The sequence below is a fragment of the Thamnophis elegans genome, chromosome 15, assembly GCF_009769535.1.
Source record: "Thamnophis elegans isolate rThaEle1 chromosome 15, rThaEle1.pri, whole genome shotgun sequence".
NCBI classification, from domain to species: domain Eukaryota; kingdom Metazoa; phylum Chordata; class Lepidosauria; order Squamata; family Colubridae; genus Thamnophis; species Thamnophis elegans.
Window position 1 is genome coordinate 27,653,509 of NC_045555.1, and position 24,747 is coordinate 27,678,255.

The following is a 24,747-nucleotide window of genomic DNA, read 5'->3' on the forward strand; positions in this document are numbered from 1 at the left end:
GACACACCCAGATTTTCACAGTCTTTTTTGAGGGAAAAAGGTGCATCTTATAGTCCAAAATATACGGTAATACAATGATACAAGATATGATACAATGGTTCTGAGATAACATCTGGCAGCTTCTTATCTCTGGGATGTAATCCATTAGGTCTTGGTGATCAAGGTCAGACAGATGTTCTCTGAGCTTAGTAGTTTTCTTGGAGATATTTCATTACCCAACCAGCTAACATCATCAGTGCTAGTTGCTGATTATGCTTTGTTGTTCTCTCCAATTGTAAAGATCTTCCGGCGTGGGTTTCAGAACTGTATTTCAGACTGTATCTCTCAGAAGGCCTGTTCACTAGGGACATTGCAAGAATCCTCCCACTGAGATGAGCACTGAGCTGGATGGCAGGAGCTAGCCAACCTTCGTAGATCTCAGAAAGATAAAGGAGGTTAGATTTCACCCGTGTTTCACTACAACCACAAAGCTCATTTCACCCTCTGAATGATGCCTGAGGAGCAACCAGTCCTTGGTGCCTTGTGAAAGACTACCAGGGTTGGGACCATCCAAATTACTGGCTGGGATGGTACCCCGCAGGGCAGGATAATATTTGGGTGAGGACATAACAGGATATTCCAGTGCTGTAGGCTAGACTGGGAAGCAAAAGGATATATTTTGCAAATCACTTCCTCTCTGCGGCGAGGGAACTACAGAGGTGAACTTCTCAAAGGGAGAAACTTAGAAGAATGAACTCCCGTATATTGTAATTGTTTATTGTAATAAAGGATAAATGGCTTCTTTGATTCACAGAACTGCCGTGGGTTGGGTGTCTTTGTGCTGCAGGAATGCCAAACAAGACTACACTAGAGGCCAAATCAGTTTCATCTTGTGAACAGGGGACGTTTCAAACCACATGGGTAGTTATGCATTTGTTTCCCACTTGAAATGGATCCATTTGTATCTGAGCTTGCAACCCCTTCGCTAACAGCTTTCCACTTAAGATAATTAGAATTTATTTGGATTTGTGCTGAGTGCAGCCCTCAGCCAGCAAGATTCAATGTGCTAGAGTCATTCTCTTCTCAGTGCTCCACCCCCAACCGATTAGGGAATAACAAACTCAAACATTTGCAAAAAGACATCAAGGGCTTTAATTTAATTAGCTGCTTTTAACTGCAGAACATAGAAGCCATTTGCATAGCACGACCATTTAAGAATATCTACATGCCTAATCATTCTGGGCTTCTTGCTATGCAGAAATGTAGCTTTCGCGTGAAGCCTTTATAATGCTGTTTAATGTGCGGCGTCACATCACCCGACAATGCGGTATTAAAAATCAGATTTCCCTTCCTGAAGTTTGCACATTGCATCCTCTGCTGGCTACAAGGAAAATAAGCTGGAGTAGCAGCAGAAAGAGAAATGAGCCTGGAGAGGCAGGTGAGAAATTATTACGCTGAGGGGTGGGGGGAGGGTGGTGGTGGGTGGCAGATGTTGTATGCCACCAAGTGGAGCATGAACATTTTAATTTCTCTGTCTTCTTTCAAGAGCCCATAGGATGCCATAGATAAAGAACAGAGAAAGGAAAATATGAGTTGAACGAACCAGACTGATGTGCAGCATTAGTTTCTTTAAATAAAGGGAGTGAAGGACTGTCTTCTCTGTATCATCTTTGTAGGGATTATAACAAGGGCAGAACTTGGAACAAGCTCTCTAGGCTTTGAGCTGCTCACCGAAGTGCTAAGATGTGCTGGGTTTGAGGCGTGAGTGCGACCCCACTGTTCTGACCAAGGTTTCCTGAGAAAGCATAAATCACAATCTTAGTCCCAAAACCCCTCTTTTATTCATACGGCTATAAATGATGGTCATTCACAGCCCACAAGACTTCACAAACTTCCAACAGATGTCTGCTCGAGTTGCCACAGTCTTTTAGGGGAATGTTGCTAAACACCCACTTTATCTCCCTGGGAACACTGCCACAGACCTAATTGCCAAATGCAGAGCAAGGCCAAACTTAGCACAGAATCAAACAGAACTTTTCAAAGCATGAACGACCAGATGAACAAATTGCTTCCTGCAAAAACTCACGTCCTGTTCGCTCCTCTTTGATGTCTTACGGGAGGGGCCAGTCATCTCCAAGCCTTATTCCCAAGTCGACCCTGTTTTCTTAATTGTTCTTGCCTTCTTGCAGCTCTGTGCATGCGCACACTGGGAACAGGCTCCTGTGGTTCTTCTGCCTCGCTGATGTCCGACTCCGGAGGCTCCAGAGGCAGCACATAACTACCAGATGGCCCTGGCCCCCTCTTTGCCTCCGATGCAGAGCCCTTGTCTGAGCCTTCCCCAGACTCCAGGATTGGCCCATGTTCCTCCCCAACCTCCTCACTGTCTGATTCTGCTGCCAGCTCTGCTGGCCACTGGCACAACACCCACTCTGCAAAAAGGCCTCTTCAGACCAGATGGTCTAAAGAAGAATGCAGTCCAAAGAGCCAAGGTCGTAGCCATGATCTTCAAAATAAAAATATCCGGACCTTTTTCATCATGTCTTGTGGACACCCCCTCTGCAGGCCTCTGTCTTTAAACCGTGGGCCTCTGCTGGGCCTTGGGACATGTGGCTGCCCCTGTATTTCCTCCACAGTTTGTCCAGAGCAGACCTGCCCGCTTCCATCTGCAGACCACAACTCAGAGAGGATGCCAGGAACCGAGTCTTCTTTGGCTTCTGGCCAGACAACCATGTAGAACATGCAAGTGTTTCCTTTGGATTTTGTTTGGAGAGGAGGTGAAGGGTTTTTTTATTACACTGGGACACCCACACAGCCTACACTGTGGCTAGAGGAGAAATGTAATTGTTTCTTCCTGTGATTAGCTGTTTAGGAAGTTAGCACCCACCCCTCTCCTAGGAGAATGAAATATTCTAGGAAATATTTAAAAAGCAGAATATTTCCCCTAAAAGAGAAATAGAAATCTTAAGGGACACAGAAACTCATCCCCAGCAGATATTTTGGTGCCAGCTTATCTACAAGACAAAAGGCCTTCTGCTCCTGGGTGATAGAATTAGCCCTCACTCCAGATCCAAAACAGGACAAAGCCATAATAGGAATTGCCCAAAGCCCCTGCATTACATCACCCAGCAAGATTCAACCAAGCCTGGGACTCAAGACAACCTACCAAGTTACCCCTATATGGCCCCATGGGTCAGAGTGCCTTTCTTTCACGGGAACAGGAAGCAAGTTCAAAGCCCAAAGGGGATATAAATCTCTCTATCTGTCATCCACGTGCTTGATTGCCCAGGACCTCAAACCATGTGGCCCTGTCCAGCAGTAGGTTTCACTTCTTTTTTACCACTGGTTCGTCCCATGCGCGCACCTTCCGTGCATGTGCTTTGCTTGCACACGTACCTTCCACACATGCGCCCGGCCTCAAAAACGTAGCTAAATAGGACTGCATAGAGCAGAGGGTAGGCAGGCGGGCGATCTCCACTATCGGTTTGCCCAAACCGGTTTAATATCACCTCTGCTCCTGTTCACCATTAAACCATCTTTCCAATCAGCCTCCATGTTTCCAGTATCTTTCTCCCCAATTGGACATTTCTTCCAACAGCTGTTAGGGGACAGCTGCACTGGATCAGGAGAAACAGCAGCAGCAGCCTTCTGATGATGACAAGGGGTGATTTCTTTGGTTATCTAGAACTGATCAAGCTTAAGAACTTATTTATCGCAGATTTCTTTGTCTCATTTTCCTGAGAGGACTTGCTGTAATTTTTTTTGGGGGGGGGGGGAAACTCGGGGTCCCAATGAATCTCAGCACCTGCGCCGTCTTAGCACTGGGCATTAACATAAAATGCCCCTTCCCATTTTAAACCACCAAGTCAGTACTTCGTCAGTGGCTGCGTGGCACCATGGATTAGTCGCTACTAGCTCGCCTTGCATGCACCCTTTTTCAGTTAAAATTTAGCAGATGTAGGAACTATAGTTTTACTGCACTGAATTTATTAGGGCTATTTTTAAAAATGTTTCAATGCCTCTTAGGTTTTTGTGGGGAGGGGATTTAGTTTCTCTAGCTAAGCCACATGCGGTCAAAAGCCATTATCTTTTTAGGAATAAAAGGGTTCAGCACTGCTTTCCAAATCCAGCAGCTTCATCATGTATGTGAAGCAGCTTGAGTTTCTTCTTTCCAGTTTTTAAAAACAATGCAGCAAAAAATGGCAGGCATGGCTTCATAAGGCATTAAACTCAGAGATTAATGCAATATTATCTAGCTCTGTTTGTGGGATCAAGGGTTTTAATAAGCAATGCTTTTTTTTTCCTTCAGAATTTGCTCAACAGGAACAGATGGAGCAAATAAAAGCTAAATATCAAACTGTATGGCATTCTCTGAAGACGCGAGTGTAACGTGCTGACCAGGTTTGGTTCAAGGTTCATAAGACCCTCGGCTAAGAGGGAATTTAGTAACAGTCAGGAATGGGAACATCTAGTGACATTCAGGACATGCCTGCCAAAAGTTGTTTCCCCCCCCTTTTTTTCTAAAGAATGTTAATTATGATTAAACCAGATGAATGAAAACAAAATCTGTTAACTGTGTTGCTTTCAGACAATGTGCTTCAAGTTCAACTGAGTCTTCAAGTGGCCAAGTTGCAAAAAAAACAACCACCTTGTATTAAATGGGGTTTTGCTTTAGCTGCATCTTTTACTGCTAAAGCCTCCATTTATTTTGAATATGTTGCAGAAATTTTGGGGGTCTGTTTGCTACAACTTCCAACAGCTAGCCGTTTGTTCATTTATCATTTATGATGTCTACACAGGCCTGGGAAAATCACGTCCTCTCTGGGTTTGTTATACGTGATGGGTAATAAATGCAATGGTTTAGGTAGCCCAAGGACAAAAGCAGCCCCTGTCTGCGAGGTGGGCTTTATCAGATCATGAGGAGGAACATGGAGGTGTTCAGGTGTGCCTGATGATCCCAGATGCAAAGATTCGGCCCTCCTGAGCTGCCATCAATTGCAGAGACGATGTGCAAGGGAAGAGAAAGGGAAGACACCAAAGAGCTCCTGCTGCTCCTTCTCTTTCTCTCTGGCAGAATAAGCTTTAACCAAAACAAACAAATCTCTCTCTTTCTCTCTCTCCCTATCTCTACCTTCCTCTCTCTGTCTCCCCCTCTCTCCCTCTCCCCCATCTCTCCACCTCTCTTCCTCTCCCTCTTCCTCCCTCCCTCTTTCTTTCTCCCTCCCTCTCTTCCTTCCTCCCTCTCTTTCTCCCTCTCTTCCTTCCTCTCTCTCTCCCTCTCTTCCTTCCTCCCTCTCTCTTCTTTCCTCTCTCTCCCTCTATTCCTCCCTCTCTCTCTTCCTCCCTCCCTCTCTTCCTTCCTCCCTCTCTCTTCCTTCCTCTCTCTCCCTCTATTCCTCCCTCTCTCTCTTCCTTCCTCCCTACCTCTCCCTCTCTTCCTCTCTCTCCCCCTCTCTTCCTTCCTCTCTCTCTCTCCCCCTATTCCTCCCTCTCTCTCTCTCTCTTCCTCCCTCCCTGTCTCTCCCTTTCTCTTCCTCTCTCCCTCTCTCTCCTTTCATTTTACTACCATCACATTAAACCTGTGAAGTGGATTGAGAAAGTCCACCCAAAGTGTCCCCATAGCTGACTTGGCTTTAACCAAAGGCTCCCCTAATGAATAGTCATCTGTCTGGAATAGTAGAGAGTTTCCTGCTTGAGCAGTAGGTTGGACTAGAAGACCTCCAAGGTCCCTTCCAACTCTGTTATTCTGTCATTCTGTGATGGTCCAGCATCTTCACAACTGCCTCACCCTGTGCAGAAACTGGTCAGGTCTTTTCCCTCCATCTTCCATGCCCTGGCTCACATCTGACACCGTCCTCTTTTTTAGCATGCAGCAGTTTTATTGTCCGAATCCTGATCTCCAAATGCTGAAGGGCCAACGGAGTGACCTTTGCAATTAACCACTAATGGGAAAAGAATTGTCAGAAAGGAGCCATCTGTACAAGGGAAGGGATAATGAAGACTGAGGGGAAACAGGGAATAGAAAGACAAGGGAGAAACAGAACTAACCTTCAGAATAGGAGCGCTTGCTGTGGGCTCCTTGCAGGTGGTAGCGACAAGCTGGTGTGGGCTGTCAAACTCCACAAGAAATAATTGGAAACCTACGCCCCCCCCTTCTTAAAGTAGGAAAATAAATTGGGGGCATTGAGATGCATTTGCACACTTGAAAGAGAAGGTTGTTTGAAGGGCAACAAAGCCCTTGAGAGATGGAGATGCTATTGGGCTGCACCTTATACAGTCACTGCTCAATTTTGTTTTTATTCTCTTACATACAGTTATAGGTATACATTCACATAGATTATTCTTATTTATCTTTATCACTTTTACGTGTTTGTTTTTCCATATAAAGGGTTAAAATATAGTTTAGGTTTAGGTTTCGTTTTATTTACATGCCGCCCTATTCCCAACGGGACTCAGGGCGGCTCACAAACCCAAGAGGGGAAGGGAAACACAAGAACTACAAATACAAGCATTTAAAATAACCAACAAATACACAATATACATTCTGGGTTGCTTTGCTTGCCATCCCATAAACCTATTTTGTGTTAATCATCACCCTATTTTTTCTTTTCTTTTCACTTTCCCTCCCTTCTCTACTTCCTTCCTCCTCTCCTTTCCCTTTCCTTCTTCCCTTGCCTCTCCCCTACTCCCCTCTTCCTCTTCCTGCCCTCTTTCCTTCTCTTTCTATCCCTTCTTCCTCTCCTTTTACTCTTTCTTCTTTCTCCCACCTTTCCTCTCTTCTCCTCTTCTGCTCTCTTCTTTCCTTTTCTGTTGTTGTGGTTATCTCTTTTCAACTCTGAACTGGTGTATTTTCAGGATGGTATTTCCGCAAACCCTGCTATAATTTTATGCAATTCTTGTCCTAGCCTTCTTCCATTAGAACTGAGGAGAAATCTTAGAACTAAGGAGAAATTTCCTGCCAGTTAGAACAATTAATCCGTGGAACAACTTGCCTCCAGAAGTTATGAATGCTCCAACACTGGAAGTTTATAAGAAGATAGTGGATAACCAATTGTCTGAAATGGTATAGGGGTTCCTGTCTAGGCAGGGGGTTGGACTAGAAGACCTCCAAGATCCCTTCCAACTCTGTTATTCTATTATATTATATTAGCAGTCCCCAATTCCCTAATTTGGGTTTGAGTTTCAAGATTTCAGCTAACATACACTTTTTAACTCATTGCTCCTTCCAACACCTAAAGGTAGATGCTGGTCCTTTACTCTGTCAGGTTCTTAACTGGACTATTGAGGCCTTCTTCGTGCAACAATGCCGTTACTGTGCCACCCGTTTGTGGTTGTTATTAACCAACACCAATAATTGGAATAAGGAATGTGTAATGATGTAATTGTTGCAAAGAGAAGAAATGTAATCTCTTGATGGACAAGGCTGTAGTCAGTTCAGAGTGGTTGCTCACAGAAACATTATTTTTTACTATTATTATTTTAAGTTTTTATTTTTTTTTATTTTATAAATATCTCAAATCAATGTGTGAACAGTGTGGCACCTGGGTGTCATACATTCTAATACAAATAAAACTAATAAAATTAATCATAATTATTACATTCAATCAACTTACATATTTCTAATAATAATAATACACATTTATACAATACAATAGCAGAGTTGGAAGGGACCTTGGAGGTCTTCTAGTCCAACCCCCTGCCTAGGCAGGAAACCCTATATTGTTCCAGACAAATGCCTATCCAACATCTTCTTAAAGACTTCCAGTGTTGGGGCATTCACAACTTCTAGAGGCAAGTTGTTCCACTGATCAATCGTTCTAACTGTCAGGAAAATTCTCCTCAGTTCTAAGTTGCTTCTCTCCTTGATTAGTATCCACCTATTGCTTCTTGTTCTACCCTCAGGTGCCTTTGAGAATTATATTAGGTTTCAGTCAAATGTTGTTCAATCATTCCACGTTTTCTCTTGTTATTATTTTCATTTTGTTATATAAAAATGTATATAATACTATTCCCCCTTCGCTTATTTCTAACATTATTTTTTGTAGGTGAGTCTGCTGGAACTATATAGCCAAAGTGCATTTTGCAAATGCAACCTGATACCCATGGCATATGTCCTCACTGAAATTGGATATAGCTTCCAAACTATCTCAGGCATTGTTAGAAAAGATATGAAATTTCATCCTCATTCTATGAGTCTCTGAATTGCCCTTGGAGCCTGGCCTCCCATAGAAGCAGAAATATCTCCAGATGTTTGCAACTCCAGGTTGGTCTTTGTCATGACCAACTTTAGGGACCAAAAGTGTGTTAACTGGCTTGTAACTATCCTATCTCATGCTGATTCTGTCATGATAATGAATGAGTTCCTATTTTTTTCAGAGAAGCTTTAAATCCTGTCCTATCCTATCCTGTTCTTATTCTATTCTAATTCTGTTCTGTTCTATTCTATTCTATCCTATCCTATTCTATCTTATCCTATACTGATCTTATTTATTCTAATTCTGTTCTTTTTTATTCTATTCTGTTCTGTTCTTATTCTGTTCTATTTTATTCTATTATTCTGTTCTATTCTATCCTATCCTATTTTGATCTTATTCTATTCTAATTCTGTTCTGTTTTATTTTATTCTATTCTTATTCTGTTCTATTCTAATTCTGTTCTGTTCTATTCTATCCTATTCTATTCTTATTTTGTTCTATTCTAATTCTGTTCTAATCCTGTTCTGTTCTATTCTACTCTATTCTAAATACATTTCTATTCTATTGTATTCTAAATACATTTCTATTCTATTCCATTCCATTCTAATATTCTATTCTATCCAATCCTATCCTACCCCAATTTTAGAGAAGGATGTGTGATGTGGACATCCCTTTAAATGTAAGAGGTCTCAAAATCTTTTCCAGTTTGAATGAGATGCAAATACTGATTTACCAGGGAACCTTTCTCATTATTGCTGCAGCTAATGCAAATCATCTGATAGTGAACACTACACAACAGAGGGAAGAAATGATAATGGACTGCAGTATCCCAAAGGCCGATTCAAACCCTAATATTCGTATAAAGACTATTTCTATTCCTTGTCCTCACAGCCTTTGTCTTTCACAAAACGGGCTTCTTAGCCCCTGCATTTCAATCCCTGGGACCCTGTGTGACTCGCCCTTACTGCAGGCAGCCAAATCCACAGCATCTGCTAGGTGGGATTTGAACATATTTGTTAAATTTTTGAAATGAAGTACAATTGTGTCTACAGGTCCCCAGGGAAGGAAAAAGGATTGGCAACTACTTAATATCCACGTTGAACAAAATATTCATAGTGCCAGCCCTGAGGCTTCTAATGCAGGACTCGGGTAGCGAATGTGATTGAATTTTTAATCCTCTTGCCCATATGCGGCCTCCAATCTGTTCAGGATGGTTAAAATTCCAAAGTATTGTGCTGCTCTCCCTGAAGTGGGAAGAATTAAGGGTGGTGTCTAGGAACAGATGGGGTGTCAGGAACTGAAAGACAGAAAAAAAAATAATCATTTTTAAAAAGAGATGATAGTTAACTCCTTGCATGCTTGATACAGTCAGGAGGAGGGCTAGACAGAGCCCACCACAAGCGTTCCTTCTCCCAGGCTTTTCAAAGGCACCAAGCTAAGAAAGTGAGAGAATAAATGGAGAAAAGAGCCACAAAGGTCATAACCGGAAGCCCCTTGTTCAATTCTGAAGCCGACTGGAAGTCTGGTTCTCCCACCATAGAGTCTCCTCCTAACACGGCGTCCTTTTTCCTGTACCTGTCCTAACCAAAAGCCCTATCAATTGTGGAGCTGACTGGTGATAGGGAGCCGCAGCAGAGGAATGAAAGAGCCACATGTGGCTCCAGAACTGCAGGTTGTTGAACCCAGGCCCAGAGTAAGAAGACCTTTCGCTTCTCAACCAAGAAGCTTCTTCAGCTCTGAAGATGCACTTTGGGGACAACCATGACCTGGATGACTGAGAATCTCCATAGACATTTCTTTCTGGAACTTCTTTCTATTTTTGCTATGAGACTAGATGCACTCAAAGAGTGACGGACGGATGGACGGACAGACGGATGGATAGATCGAAGGAAGGAAGACTAATGATATTAGCTAGTTGGGTTATGAAATGTCTGCAAGATCAGAAAGCAACAAGGGGAGAGAGGGAGGGAAGGAAGGAAGGAAATAAATAAAAAGATGGATAGATGGATCATAGGGAGGATGGAAGAAAGGGGTGAATGGGCAAGATGAAGGAAGGAAGAGGGAGGGAGGGAGGGAGGGAGGGAGGAAGGAAGGAATGAGCATGTTGTCACCAATTCTAGTCCTGCATAACATTCACTTTTACCCAATTTATTCTTGCTTTTTTATCAATATGTTGGACATACTTGCAAACAAAGCCCTATACTATATCAACTTCTTTTTTTCTTAAATTGGAGCCAACACAATTTGGCAGGATGTCCTCTTGCAAATATCATATGGGACTTGGGAGCCCCAAGGATTCTGCTGGGCCTTTTCAGGTCTCCTTATAGTCATCTTGATTTTTTAGTCCGAAAACAACTTGTTTTTAATATGGAGCCATATTTGCTGGATAATCCCTGCTTATCAGCTTAACTCTACTTATCCACTGCCTGCCTCCTGCACTTCCCTGCAGCTTGACCATCCACCCATCCAGGATGGATTATGAGGCTGCAACTCTGCTTCCTGGTCCCAAAGAGCAGCAGTAAAGCATCATGAAGAGGAAGCCATTCTTACCCAACCCAGAAGGCCGTCGCTTCCACCTTCTCATTATTGAGACTTTAGTGGAGAAAGCAATGTGGAGGACAAGTCTAAACAATTCATCTGTCAGGCCTGCAGGTTTTTTTTAGATCTTTGGCCTGCCACATTTTCTATTATTCTGCTATGCATTTTCTATTGTGGGAAAATATGAGGGGGGATTATACAGAGTTGGGTGATATGTAGCCATAACAAAATTCTTTCTAGAAAGCCAAGGTCATCCTTTGTCTTTGCACCTCTGCACCTGACTGGAATTGGATGAGTGGAACTGCCAGCATGGCAGTGAGAGATTGGACCATGTGATGGACTTATGGATGTGGGGACAAGATCTTGAACTTTCAACTGGGTGGGGAAAACCAGGAAGCTTTTAGATTTGGGTTTTCCCAGATGTGCCAACATGGCTCTCTTAATAAATTGGAACTTTAAGCAATACTTTACCTTGGACTCTGATTTACTTTTGGATGCTACTTGGTACCCTGACAGAAAACTTGTTAACTGCAGCATCTCCAAGAGCTGGTTCCAGTGTCTGATTCTGAACAGGATAAACAAAACCAGATTTACCTTTAAAAAAATAAAATTTACATATGAACAAATATGTTTCAGATGCAGCTACAAAACAGATGCTCATCTGTCTGTTTTACTGAGATTAAAACTATATGGCACCATTGGATTCCTCTTCAGTAAGTGCTTAACCATGAGGTTACTTATGTTGGGGGTGCCCTTCCCTCAGTTTTCTTGGCACCCATAATTCCCAATTAGCACAGGAAGCTAGAGCAACACAAATTGATTTCCAATTCATTTCAACGTCCCTGCATCCTGACTTGGTATTTTGGCAAATCAAAACCCGTTTCTATTGATTTCGGCTGATGCTCCATCGTACCACTGTTCTGCACATGTTGTACAGTTTAGATATGACCTTAGAATGGGAAGGTTCATCCAGATGTAGATGAATAACAATCCCCAATATCTGTAGTCAGCAAACTGGATGGAAAGGACCCCAGAAATTCTTGTCTAGTTGTACCTGGAGAGCTACAAATTTTCCTTTTGTGTCATACAACATACAATAATAGAGTTAGAGTTGGGACTTGGTGGTCCTCTAGCCCAACCTCCTGCTTGAGCAGGAAACCATATATCTGTGATGGCAACCTATGGCACGTGGAGCCATATTTGCTGGCATGGCAGCCCTTGACAGCCCCCAGCTGATTTTCGGCCTTCCAGATGGCTGGGGGAGGCAGTTTTCACCCTCCCCGGAAAACCTCCAGAGCATAGAGAGGGCGAAAAACAGGCCCAACGGCCCAACCGGAAGTTTGGGAACAAACTTCCATTTGTCTCGTTGGGATTGTTTTTCACCTTCCCCAGGCTCTGGAGGCTTTCCTCAAGCCTGGGGAGGGTGAGAAACGGCCCAACAGGCAAACCGGAAATTCGTTCCCGAATTTCCAGCTGGACTGCTGGGCCATTTTTCACTCTTCCCAGACTTCAAAAAAGCCTCTGGGGGGAAATCCCCCTCTCATGTGGGGGGGGGGTCGCTCGCCCGTGCATGGTGGGGGGAGATTGCTCATGCGCACACACATGTGCAATGGCACGCACACACACAGTTTTAGCACACCTTTAGAAAAAGGTTAGCCATCACTGCCATAGACCATTTCTGACAAGTCGTTGCCCAGTGTCTTTTTGAAAACTTTCAATGAAACAACACCGACAACTTCTGAAGGCAAGCCTTTCGACTGATCGATTGCTCTCATTGTTAGGAATTTCTCTTAGTACTAGCTTGCTTCTGTCCTGGATTAGTTTCCATCCATTATTTCTTGTCTTGTCTTTGGAAAATAGTTTGAACCCTCCCCCATCTTTGTAGGAGCCTCTCAAATATTGGAAAATTGCCATCATGTCATCCTTATCATTCTTTTCATTAGACTAGATTCTTGTAACCATTCTTCATGCCTTTTAGCCTACAGCCCCCTAATCATTTTTGTTTCTCTTCTTTGCAACTCTTTCCAGAGTTCACAACATCTTTTTGGTATTGTGATGACCAGAACTGGATATGGTATTCCAAATGTGGTCTTACTAAGGCTTGAAGGTATGAGCTACCTTACTTAAGGTCTTTAAAATGGTTCACCGACAAAAGGGCGACCGACGAAACCGCAGTGACAAAACCGTGAGTTCTAAACCGCACCGACGAATGAGTGCTGAAGCGCGCCGACAAAAGCGCGTCAACAGAAGCGCGCTCTCAACATAACCCTAAACCTAACCCTAACCCTAAACCTGACCCTGACCCTAACCCTTAACTTAAATCGCGCTTCTGTCGGTGCGCTGTTGTCGGTGCGTTGATGATGTCGCAGTTTTAGCACTGCGTTTTTGTCAGCGCGCTTTTGTCGTGCGTGCATTTGTCGGGTCACGCTTTAAAGTATGGGCTAGAAAAATCAAAACACTGCACCTACAGAAATATTGGGTGCTGGGGAACCTTTTATGTAAAGATATTTTATTGCAAAGCCTTGACTCTATTCTGGCTGAACATATTTCTGGAAGTAGGTCAACTCCATCCAATCCCCTAGACGGTGTAGGGAGGAGAAGAGACAACTTTAGGGAAGCTGACCCTATGAAAGGGTTAAGTGAACACATCTACCAACAGACCCTCTTCCCTGTTTCTACCAAAGACCCTCTTTAAGCAGCCACCCTGAGGTCTGGCCTCCTTCTCAGCCCTCTCCTCCCTCTGCAGAGGACCTGTCCTCACTTTCAGGAAATCAGGGCTGCAACTTCCCTGCAGGAACCCTGGGAAGAACACCTCCTTTCTAAGATCTTCACACCTCCAGAAGAAACAAAAGCCCTCAAGAATCCTTTCTCTTCTCAAGGAATCCTCCTGCTTTGAAATCTCTGAGGAAGGTCAGTTTTGCCCAGCTGAATATGTGTCTCGGTGATGGTTTTGCATCTGCCAGCAAAGCTCTTCAAAAGTCCAGCTCAGCAGCTGTCATTCCGAATCTTTGCCCCGAATTACCTGTGAACATCTGGCTCAAGGTAAGAGAAATAAAACAGCCTGTCGCCTATCCTACCAACTCTTCCTTGATTCTTTTAAGATTGTTAAGAGGGATTTGTTTAACCATATTTGTCTAGGATAAATCTGTTCCCTTTGCTCCTTTGGTACGTCTAGGAGATCTGTCTTTCTCAGACTTTTCAATATATTACTTTTGGATGGCAGCACCCATACAAACTCCTGGTTTAATTACTGTATAAAAAGGTTCAGGCATTTCTGTCATAAGAGAACGCAATCTAGGAAACTGCGGGGGGAAAGCCATTTCAATATATATTCTGAATACTATTATAAAGGGTTTGTATATGCTGCAGAAATCAGTTGGTGAAAACATTTTTCGTATTTTATGACTTATTTATTTCACCTGCTCAAACCGAATTTTTCTCATTTAAAAGCTAAAAGAATATCTGTACACTAAAATAGGGAATCAACTCTTAGAGTTTAATTTTAAAAAAATAATTAAAAGTATTATGGAACATCACTGATATTGCTGATAATTTTTTGTTTTTAAATACAATTTCAAAAGTGAGTTTCTGGTTCTAACATTTTTGCAGTTTTATGCATTCCCTTTGATGGCTTGCAAACCAGATTTTTTTAAAGGAAAATTATTTCTTTACTGTGTAGATCAGCTTAAGGAGCTGGTCCCCCAGCTGTTCTAAGAGCACCCTCTGCCTGCAGAAAATAGCTACAGTGTCCTTGGAGTTTCAATCCTTGGTCCTTCTCATTGGCATACTTCTCTCCTTTTTCTTCTTTTCCTGACATTTAAAATAATATTCTTTCCAAACGACCAAGTGACTCATATAACAAGTGTTCTTAAAGTGTAGGTAACAAATGTGTCAGCACACGAAAGGAATTTGCACAGTGGTGGGAGTCAAATAACTTAACAACCGATTCTCTGCCCTAATGATTTCTTCCAACAACCAGTTCACCAAACTGCTCAGAAATTTAACAACCGGTTCTCCCAAAGTGGTGCAAACTGACTGAATCCCTCCACTGAATTTGCACTGCCATTGGAGGGAAACGACATGATTGTAGAACCAGTAATTTTCTTTCCTGGAGGATCCACTGAAGAAACAAGGGAAAAGGGAGAAGGGAAGAACAGTGCCTGTGGCTAGTTTCCAAACAGCTGGTCACAGATGATACACTTCTGATTCTCATAGATTTTGTTCCTCCACCTCTTCTTTAGTCTTTCCACCGGTGCATTTGCAGTCTAAAACCACTGGATATCCTACCTGCTGATCAAGGAAAGTGACAACTTTTATTCTAGATGGAAGGGTGGCTCAGTGACTAAGACACTGAGCTTGTCGATCAGAAAGGTCAGCAGTTCGGCGGTTCAAATCCCTAGTGCCGCGTAACAGAGTCAGCTCCCATTACTTGTCCCAGCTCCTGCCACTCTAACAGTTCGAAAGCATGGAAAAATGCAAGTAGAAAAATAGGAACCACCTTTGGTGGGAAGGTAACAGAGTTCCGTGAGCCTTCAGCATTTAGTCATGCCGGCCACATGACCATGGAGACGTCTTCGGACAGTGCTAGCTCTTCAGCTTTGAAATGGAAATGAGCAACCCCCCCTAGAGTCGGGAACAACTAGCACATATGTATGAGGGGAACCTTTACCTTTATTCTAGATGGATTTCCAAGTTATATCAAATTTTGGCAGGACCCTAGTAGCTGTCTAACACAAGTGAGATGTCTAACCAATCCATTTGTCTTCTGTAGTGCTTGAACTGCTGATTAACAATCCATTACATTTAAGAAAGCCCATTCAGTGTCTTATTATCTCCCAGGTCAGCAGCACAGAAGATGCCTGGACCACAGATGGGTCTGCCTTGCTGGTTTCTTCTGGCCATGTGCTACAGCCATCCTTTAATCATGGCTGCTGGTTTACAGCAAAACCTGAAGAATGAGATGTTCCGTTTCTATCCCATGTTGATGCTTGCAGAGGGCAAGGAAACGACAATCTCTCTCTCCCAAGGGATGCCTCAAAGGTGAGGAGCCCATCCTTTCCTTTCCATTTTGGGTAGATTCCACAGTGACCTTCTTCTACAGAATGACTTTTGTTTATGGGTTTGAGATTAAAGTCTTCTGTCCAAGGGTTTGTCTTATGACATCCCTCAGGTTCCCCAACTCTGTTGAGAGGAACAACTTCAGCAATGATGTCTTTTAACATGGACCTCGGAGAAGGTTTTCCAAAACCAAGGACTTCTGGCCTTCCCACATTTATAGGAAGATGCTTTGATTCCTTTTGAGATTGATCAAACTTGCTTGTAAACATGCTGTTTCCAAAATAAAATATTCACGGGAATTATTTTAGCTAAATAATTCCATCAACCTCTGACTCTATTGTTTATGTTAAGTTTGTTTGGTCTCTTCCCCCCCACCCCCTTTCTGTGATGTAAAATGAACACAACATCCATTCATTTCCAGGTGCTATTTTGTTCTAAAAGAAAGCAAAACCTCTGCATTCTTCACAGTGAGAGTAACCCCATGTGACATCCCCATTGAGTGGAGTATACGAGTCCCTAAGACATCGGAAGACCATTTTGGGAAAACGATTTCTGGTAAGCAAGAGACAAGTTGAATCAATCAACATCTCTCTCCCGCCCTCCCTCCCCCCCCTCTCTCCTTTTCCTTCTTCCATTCCTCTTTCTCTTAACAGAGAGCTCTAGTTAGTGTATGAAAGGAAGACTGACTTAGATTCATTTGGAACCTGATTTGTACCAACTATTAACCAACAAGATTTTTATCCATAAATAGAATAGAATTGAATTGAATTATTTATTGGCCAAGTGTGATTGGACACCCAAGGAATTTGTCTTTAGTGAAGATGCTCTGTGTATATAAAGAAAAATAAAATGGAATACATTCATCAAGAATCATAAGATACAACACTTAGTGATAGTCATAGTTTACTAATAAGCAACAAAATCATAATAGGAAACAAATAAAACAATATAAATTGTAAAGATACAAGCAACATGGTTATAGTCATAAATGGGAAGAGATAGGTACTAGGAAGGATGAGAAGAAGAATAGCAATACAGTCTTAGTAAATAATTTGACTGTTGTGGGAATTAGTTGTTTAATAGAGTGATGGCATTCGGAGGGAAAACTGTCCTTGTGTCTTGTGGTTCTGGTGTGCAGTGCTCTATAGCGTGGTTTTGAGGGTGGAAATTGAAACAATTTATGTCCAGTATATGAGGGGTCTGTAGATATTTTCACAGTCCTCTTTTTTTTTAATTAAAACTATAATATTGAAGTCTCCGCACCAGCAAAATCCTTTCTGGGACTGGAAGCTAAGCAGATCAGACCTGGTTAATACTTGGAGGGGAAACTCCAAGAAATAACCTAGGCTAGAAAGTTTAAAAAGAATGGCAGAAGGCAGCAATAGAAATCCCTTTCATTGGGCTCTCTGGAAAATCACATAGACTTCAAGCCCAACTTAAATATGATCTGGATCTATTTCCAGATTCCCAGAACCAAAGCAGACAAGAAGTGTAGACTTCCTCAAGGTATCTCTATTGTATTCACTGGTCAATGTACGCTTTTCATATCTCCATTCACTTTAAAAACTTTACCTGTCTTCTGTTTCATTGGCAGATAATTTGAATGCTCAGGAAGTCCTCCGATTCCAGAAGGGCCGCAAGTTGGTGCAGACTCTCTTTAGTTATCAAGGTAATTCGGTGGAAACTTACACAGGAGCATCTTACCATTCCACAGTCTACATGCTTGAATTCCTCTCCATTGAGAAAGACACCCAGATTAAAGCCTATCTGACCACAGACCCCAAATCTGATCACTTTTATCCAGAATTGCCGATGGATCCCCGCATTGACGTCATCGGGATTGGCCCCACCACAGTAACTCTGGCTTGGAAGCAGAGTCCGAGTGCCCTGCTGTCATCTCAAGGTACCATTCATTATTGTCTCCTGGTGAACGAAAACTACAATTTCAAGACTTTCTGTGCTGCAGAAACAGCAACGCAAACTTCAGGGGTGAAACGACCTCCTTCTTTGGCGATCTTTCCTTCCACAGAGAGCCTCACGTCTCGGGAACCGAAAGGCCCATCCAAGAGCGAAGTCAGCATGAGTTACAAAGGTGGCAATGCCCAGGTGAAACCAGTTTGTGTGGGACTCACCAATGCCTACACAGTGTCCCACTTGACTCCTGGCATTCAGTACTACTTCGATGTTTTTGCCGTCAATTTCCTCACCAACGCCAGTGCTGCTTATACTGGAACCTTTGCCCGCACTCTGGAAAATCCCCAGCCCAACGTGGGCAAGCTGAAGGATGGGAAGGTGATTCAGTTGAGATTGGATGGGAGGAAACATCCCTTTTACAATTTGCTGTACCAGGCAACGCAGAAACAGGTCCAATTTGCCTTCCAGTCTTGCAGCGGGCAACTCCAGGTGGAAATATCCAAGGACGGGGAAGTCCTGATGTCAGAGCGATTTGCTGGCTTGAGGCAATTCATCCTGAAAGGAAGGTTGGGCGACACCTACCTGGTCCATCTCTGGTCCGCTGAAACATCAGCTGCATCCGTGAAGGTTCAGGTGTCCTCTCTCCCCCATCGGCCTTTCTTCCCAACTCTCCCAGAGAGCTTAAAAATCAAATCCTTTAACAAGTTGAGGAGCTGCCATTCCGTCACCATCGCCTGGCTTGGAACTCAGGAATTGAGCAAGTATTGTATCTACAAGAAGGAGATTGAGGAGGACCAGGCGTGGGTGGCCATCAGGAAGGCCGATAGGTGCTCTGGGCCAGAGTCGAGGCAGAAGAGTGAAAAAGTGCTCTGCAAATTCTTCCACAATCTCAATCTGCAGCGAGCTGTGACTACAGAAACAATCCGGGGCCTGGAAGCAGGGACGGCCTACCTTTTTGACGTGTATCTCATTGGGTCTTCGGGGCTTCCCATCCGCTACTACAGCAAAATTGTGAGGACAAGGAAGAGATGTTGAGCACCTTCAAAAACCTGAGAAGAGGTAAAACTTGTTCTGACCCAGGTTTCCTTAAACAGCAAGAATCAGAGTCTTGGTCCTGGCTAAACCCCTTTTATTTACATGACTGTGAATTCATTTCATCCACAGTCTGCAAGGCTTAGCAAACAGTCTTTCAGAGGAATGTTTATCAACACGAACCTTATCTCATTTGGAGAGCTTCCAAATAACTAGTTGCCAAATGCAGGGCAAGGCAACACTTGGCACAGAGTCTCTTATAGTCACAAACAGAACTTTCCACTCTTTTTTTTTTTAATAAATGTTTTTTAATTTTAATTTAAAACAGGTACAGCATCTTTCTTTACATCTGTAGTAAATGTATCAATCAATTACAGATAAGTTTTGGTACATCTCCTCCACAGTCAACCAACATAACTCATATTAACTCAAGCATTATTATATATCCATTTTCATTTAACTGTAATTATTATTTAGAAATATTAATAAAAGTAATAATCTTGAACAATACCTGCCCACACCGGTGGGAAAAGAAAAAAAAAAGGGCAAATAAAAAATAAAAATTAAAATAAAAAATAAAAATAATACAAAAAAAGACAAAAACGACAAGAGACAAGTCAGGAAAACAAAACAAAACACAGGTGTCTATTATGAAAAAAAAAAAGAAGTATATCAACTGGTTACAACATGCTTTGGTGCTTCTCTTCCATTAGCTCATATTAATTCAAATATCTTAACTCGGATATTTACCATATCAACATCATTATACCTCCAGTTTTAATTACCTATGGTTATTTAAACATCCTTCATCCTTAGCTATGCTAAAGAATTAATCCATAACACATGCTGACAATTCATTTACTTATTTGTAGAATCCTCTATTATCATCAAATCCTCATGTCCTATTTTAGCTGGACATCCATAATATTTAATTATATCATATATCATAACATTTTCCCAGTATTGATTAACATTTGATTGTATGTATTTTATTTAGTTTTTTTAATAGTGATAATTATTGTAGTTAATACTCTTTATGTATAATCTAAAGATGTTTTCTCATATCCAATTGTTAGTTATCATATCAACTCCACATTATATACATTACTATCAATATCAATTATTATTCAACTATATCTGTTACAAAAAAAAGCAATTAGGTTTAGCTAGTTTTCAATTGTATTCTTCAATCTATCAGCCAGTTCCAAATTATATATATTACTATCCACATCAGTCATTATTCAACTATATCTATTACACATTAAGGTAATCAGATTTAGCTAATTTTAAATTACGTTCTTCCATCTGTCAGCCAGTGTCTCTCCAGTGTCCATCTGTGTCCATCTCTCCAATGTCCATCTCTCCAGTGTCCATCTGTCAGCCAGTGTCTCTCCAATAGCAAAATCTTCTCAAACCAATTGCCACGCGTTGGATAAATTTACCAAATGTTTTCATAAGCAAATCCAGACAAAGATATTTTCGCACCTTTGGACTCTGAATGTCAGTGATGAAATAATAATGTTGTCCTAGGCTTGTAAAATTTTCCAAATTAACTTTGATTCTCAAGGGTGGATTTTCCATTCCTCCTGCACTCTGTCTCTTTAAATGGGTCTTCTTTATAGCTCCCCCACTCCTTTCTTCCTCTGAGATAGACCAGACACCATTTCTCACATTTTCCATTTGTATTTCAGGAACATTTAAACATTCAACGATCTCAGTTTTTACTTCATATTTTAAAATCAGATGATCCAATTTTCTTTCCAGCCTAGAACTTTCCACTCTTGATAGGACTGAATGAACAAATTGTTTTCTGCAAAAGCCCCCTTCCCGTTTGCTCCTCTTTTGTTTTCTATGGGAGGGGCCAATCACTTCCGAGGTGTAGCTTTATTCCCAAGTCGACTCTGCATTCTTAGTTGTTTTTGTCTTCTGGCAGCTCTGTGCATGCGCACACTGGGAACAGGCTCCAGCTGTTCCTCTGCCTCACTGTTGTCCAGCTCCCTCTCTGCCTCCGATGCAGAGCCCTCATCTGAGCTTTCCTCAACCCCCAGGACTGGTCCATGTTCCTCCCCAACCTCCTCACTGTCTGACTCTGCTGCCAGCTATGCTGGCTGCCAGCGGGCCACAACAAAACTGGAGAAACACCAGGCTAAAATAACATTGGTGGTTGCCGCTTTCAGAATAAACTGGGACACAAAATTATGTTTAAAGTTGCAAGATTGGAGATGGACATCTTAGCTTGGGAAAACTAGATTTGCCACTATCAGCTCTCTCCTTTGACCCAGAAATTCCTCCCTATAATGAAACACCTGCCACTGAAATTAAATCATTCTTTTTCAAGCTCAAACCTACAAAATCAAAAAACATGAAGGATGCCTATTTTGTAAGGTCAAATCCTTTCGCTTTGTCTTACAGTTTAATGGCAGACATTCTTATCTGGAGTTTGAGGCTTGATGTAATGAGCAATTCGCAAAACTCCCTTTTACTTACACTGTTTATAAGCAGGTGCTTCTCATTTGGCCCTTGCAAAAAGCTGAAAGAACTATCAGAAGAGAAATCTTGGCATAATCAAACAGTTACATTATGCCTCAGTATTTCTATCCATCATGTAGAGAAAACTGAAGGAGAAGCGTGGCTGTCCCCTTTCCTCTATCCCTCCCTCCCCAGGGGTGAAATCCAGCAGGTTCTGACAGGTTCTGGAGAACCGGTAGCAAAAACTTTGAGTAGCTCGGAGAACCGGCAAATGCCACCTCTGGCTGGCCCCAAGGTGGGGTGGGAAGGGGATTTTGCAGTATCCTTCCCCTGGAATGGATGGGAATGGAGATTTTGCCTTATCCTTCCCCTGCCACCCCACCAAGCCATGCCCACAGAACCGGTAGTAAAACATTTGAAATTCACCACTGCCTCACCCCCATTTCATGTATTTGGTTACTCTAAAGATAACCCAGAGAAAAATGAGTATGTCCTGCAGTTTATTTATTACATGCAGAGGTGAAATGCTACCAGTTTGGACTAGTTTGCCTGAACTGGTAGTTATAAAATGCTACCAGTTCAGGCAAACTGGTATTTCCGACAATCAGCTGTGATGTGTGATTTACTGTATATTACCTAGAATCGTTGGATTTCCTGCTTTCTAACTAATCTAAATCACATGGCACAGCAGATTCCCCCCCCGCCCCCCACTGTTCTACTTACCTTTGCAGGCGCACTCATAACAGGCTCCAGCCACCCGCCCAGACATCATCACGTCCCATTTTTGATGCTCTGCGCATGCGCAGAAGCTCACACTCACTCACATTTGTGAACCTGTAGCGAAGGTAAGTTAATTTCACCCCTGATTATGGGTATTTCCTATAGTCCTAGTACAAAATGTACAACATCAAGGCTCATAATGTAGGATACCGTGCTAGACTTTAGCATGAGGGATTCTGACTAGCAGTGATCAATCCATAGCCCCTTGGATTGCTCTGTTAGGCTAAGCTAAAGGACTGACATACCCAGTAAGGGTTATAATTGAACAGTGGCTTGAGGTGACATTGTAGGAAGATAGATGACAGTCCTTTGTTGCCAGAGGTTAGAAGGACTCTGGTATAATGGAATAACAAGGGAACTTGGAGGTCTTCTAGTCCAATCCCTGTTCAAACAGGAGACCCTGAACCAATTTGGACACTACCCCTTTTCTGACCCATTTTTTTAAAAAAATTATTATTATTAAAAAGCATATACTTGTGTGATCTGCAACTCACTTCATCAGATGCTTCATTCAAGGCTTCTTTAGCTTTTACCCCTACTAGTTGAATGACCCATAGTATCCATTGAAGTGGAATTCTTCTGATGAATATTTTGGGTCTTAATAAGTAAGAGTTTCATAATAAATAAGAGTTTCACTTCTTTGCAACAGGTCTCCTCCCAATGTTTGATTAGTTCCTAACCAAGATCCAATCTGAGTCGGTCACTGGGATCAGAGCAATGGTGAAATTCAAATTTTTTTACTACCGGTTCTGCGGCTTGGTGGGTGTGGCAGGGGAAGGATACTGCAAAATCTCCATTCCCTCCCCACTCTGGGGCCAGCCAGAGGTGATATTTGCCGGTCCTCTACTCAAAATTTCCACTACCGGTTCTCCAGAACCTGTCAGAACCTGCTGAATTTCACCCCTGAACCAGAGGTTTAGTCTTCTGAGCTTTTGGACTTGTGCTGGAGCCCATCCTCAGTGAATTCTTCTCTACTGAAATATGTCCTTTGGGCTATTTTATGCATCATATTTATTTGGCTCCTGGCAATTGATTGATTGGTGTGTTGATGGTGTCAGGCCTGAAAGCTATTTTTTGCCTTTTGGATTGCAAGCCTGCCACACTTTCTACTGTGGGAGAATGGGGGAGGGGATTATACAGAGTTGGGTGGTATGTAGCCATAATAACATTCTTTCTCCAAAAGTCAAGGTCGCTTTTGTCCCTGCGCCTGGACAGATGTGTATGGGAGGAATCTTCCTTCGTGGTAATGAAAGATTGGACCATGTGATATACTTGTGGGTGTTGTGGGCAGGGTCTTGAACTTTCAACTGGGTGGGAAAACCTGGAGGCTTTCAGATTTGGGTTTTCCCAGATGTGCCAACATGGCTCTCTTAATAAATTGGAGTTTTGAGGAAGCCCAAGCCTCAGATTCGTATTTGTTTGAGAATGCTATTTGGAACCCTGACAGATGGAAGGCATCATATATATACCACACAAGCGAATAGCCCAAAGCACACACACTGCTAGAGAGAAGCTCCCTGAGGATGGGCTCCAGCACGAATCCGAAAGCTCAGAAGACTAAACCTCTGGTCCTGGTGATTGACCCAGATTGGATCTTGAAAAATTTATCCTGGAACACATATATTTGCCTTCCTTTGTAAGTTTCAACTAATTTCTAATTAGTTCCTAGCTAATCACATGGGTTTCTAATTCCTTTGCAAACAGAAATACCTGACTTGATATAAACATTTATTTTATTTATTTGTTTGTTTTGTCAAGCGTGTATAAGATAATAGATACAAGTACACACAAGATTATGAATACATGAAATGGATACGAATAAATGGGGTTGTAGGATAGGGACAGTAGGCACGTTGGTACGCTTATGCACGCCCCTTACAGACCTCTTAGGAATGGGGTGAAGCCAACAGTAGACAATCTAAGGTTAAAGTTGTGGGGGTTTGGGGAAGAAATCACTGAAAGTGGCGTAGTTCTAAGTTGTCTAAGGCCAAAATTTCAAGCCTGGTGGCATAAGGTATTCTGTTGCGAGCAGAGGAGCAGAGGACTCTTTTCGTGAAATATCTCCGGACTCGCTCAATTGTATTAATGTACAATATACAGTGCGGGTTCCAGACAGATGAGCTGTATTCAAGAATTGGTCTAGCAAATGTTTTGTATGCTCTGGTTAGCATTACAATATTACCAGAAAAGAAGCTACATTGTCCATATAAAGACTATAATATCACTGATAATTAAAATTGTGATGCATATTCTTAAGTAAAATCATTGCCTCCAAACCTACATCTGTTTTCCCAGAGAAAAAGACCCATTGAATTCAACGGGGTTCATTTCTCTTTCTCTTTCCTTTTTTAAATATTTTTTTATTTTTAATTTAAAACAAACACAATATCCTTCTTTACATGCTGTAGAAAGTGTATCAGTTGGTTACAAAGAGGCTTTCGTGCATCTCTTCCACAGTCAACAAACATAATTCATATTAACTCAAGCATTTTAACTCAAATATTTATACATGTCACCATCTTCATATCTCCATTTTCATTTGACTATAATTGTTTAAGCGTCCTTCATCATAAAATATACCAAAATTTAATACATAACCACATACTGGCCTTCTAATTACTATTTCTAAAATCCTCCACTAACACTAAATCCTTATGTCCTATTCTAGCTAAACATCCATAATATTTAATAACAAAGTTTTCTAATCCTTCTTTCCAAGATCACTGTTTAAAGTTTACATCCAGTTTCCTTATATTATACCCATATCTATATATACGTTGTTATT

The 24,747-nt window shown here is 42.1% G+C and overlaps 1 protein-coding gene across 1 annotated transcript; it reads left to right on the top strand.

Moving 5' to 3' along the window:
* The first annotated feature begins 15,579 nt into the window (after positions 1-15,579).
* LOC116518728 (protein NDNF-like) lies at positions 15,580-18,716 on the top strand. The gene is made up of 3 exons (XM_032232243.1): positions 15,580-15,749; positions 16,189-16,322; positions 17,362-18,716. Exons 1-3 carry the CDS (start codon positions 15,580-15,582, stop codon positions 18,714-18,716), a joined length of 1,659 nt encoding a protein of 552 aa, XP_032088134.1.
* The last annotated feature ends 6,031 nt before the right edge of the window (positions 18,717-24,747 follow it).

What these genes read in the sequence shown, in the direction of transcription:
- LOC116518728 (XM_032232243.1), top strand. Translation starts at nt 15,580, where the DNA reads ATGGGTCTGCCTTGCTGGTTTCTTCTGGCCATGTGCTACAGCCATCCT. An exon ending in TCCCAAGGGATGCCTCAAAG is followed by an intron (nt 15,750 to 16,188) that starts GTGAGGAGCCCA and finishes ATTCATTTCCAG; the next exon opens with GTGCTATTTTGTTCTAAAAG. An exon ending in TTTTGGGAAAACGATTTCTG is followed by an intron (nt 16,323 to 17,361) that starts GTAAGCAAGAGA and finishes TTTCATTGGCAG; the next exon opens with ATAATTTGAATGCTCAGGAA.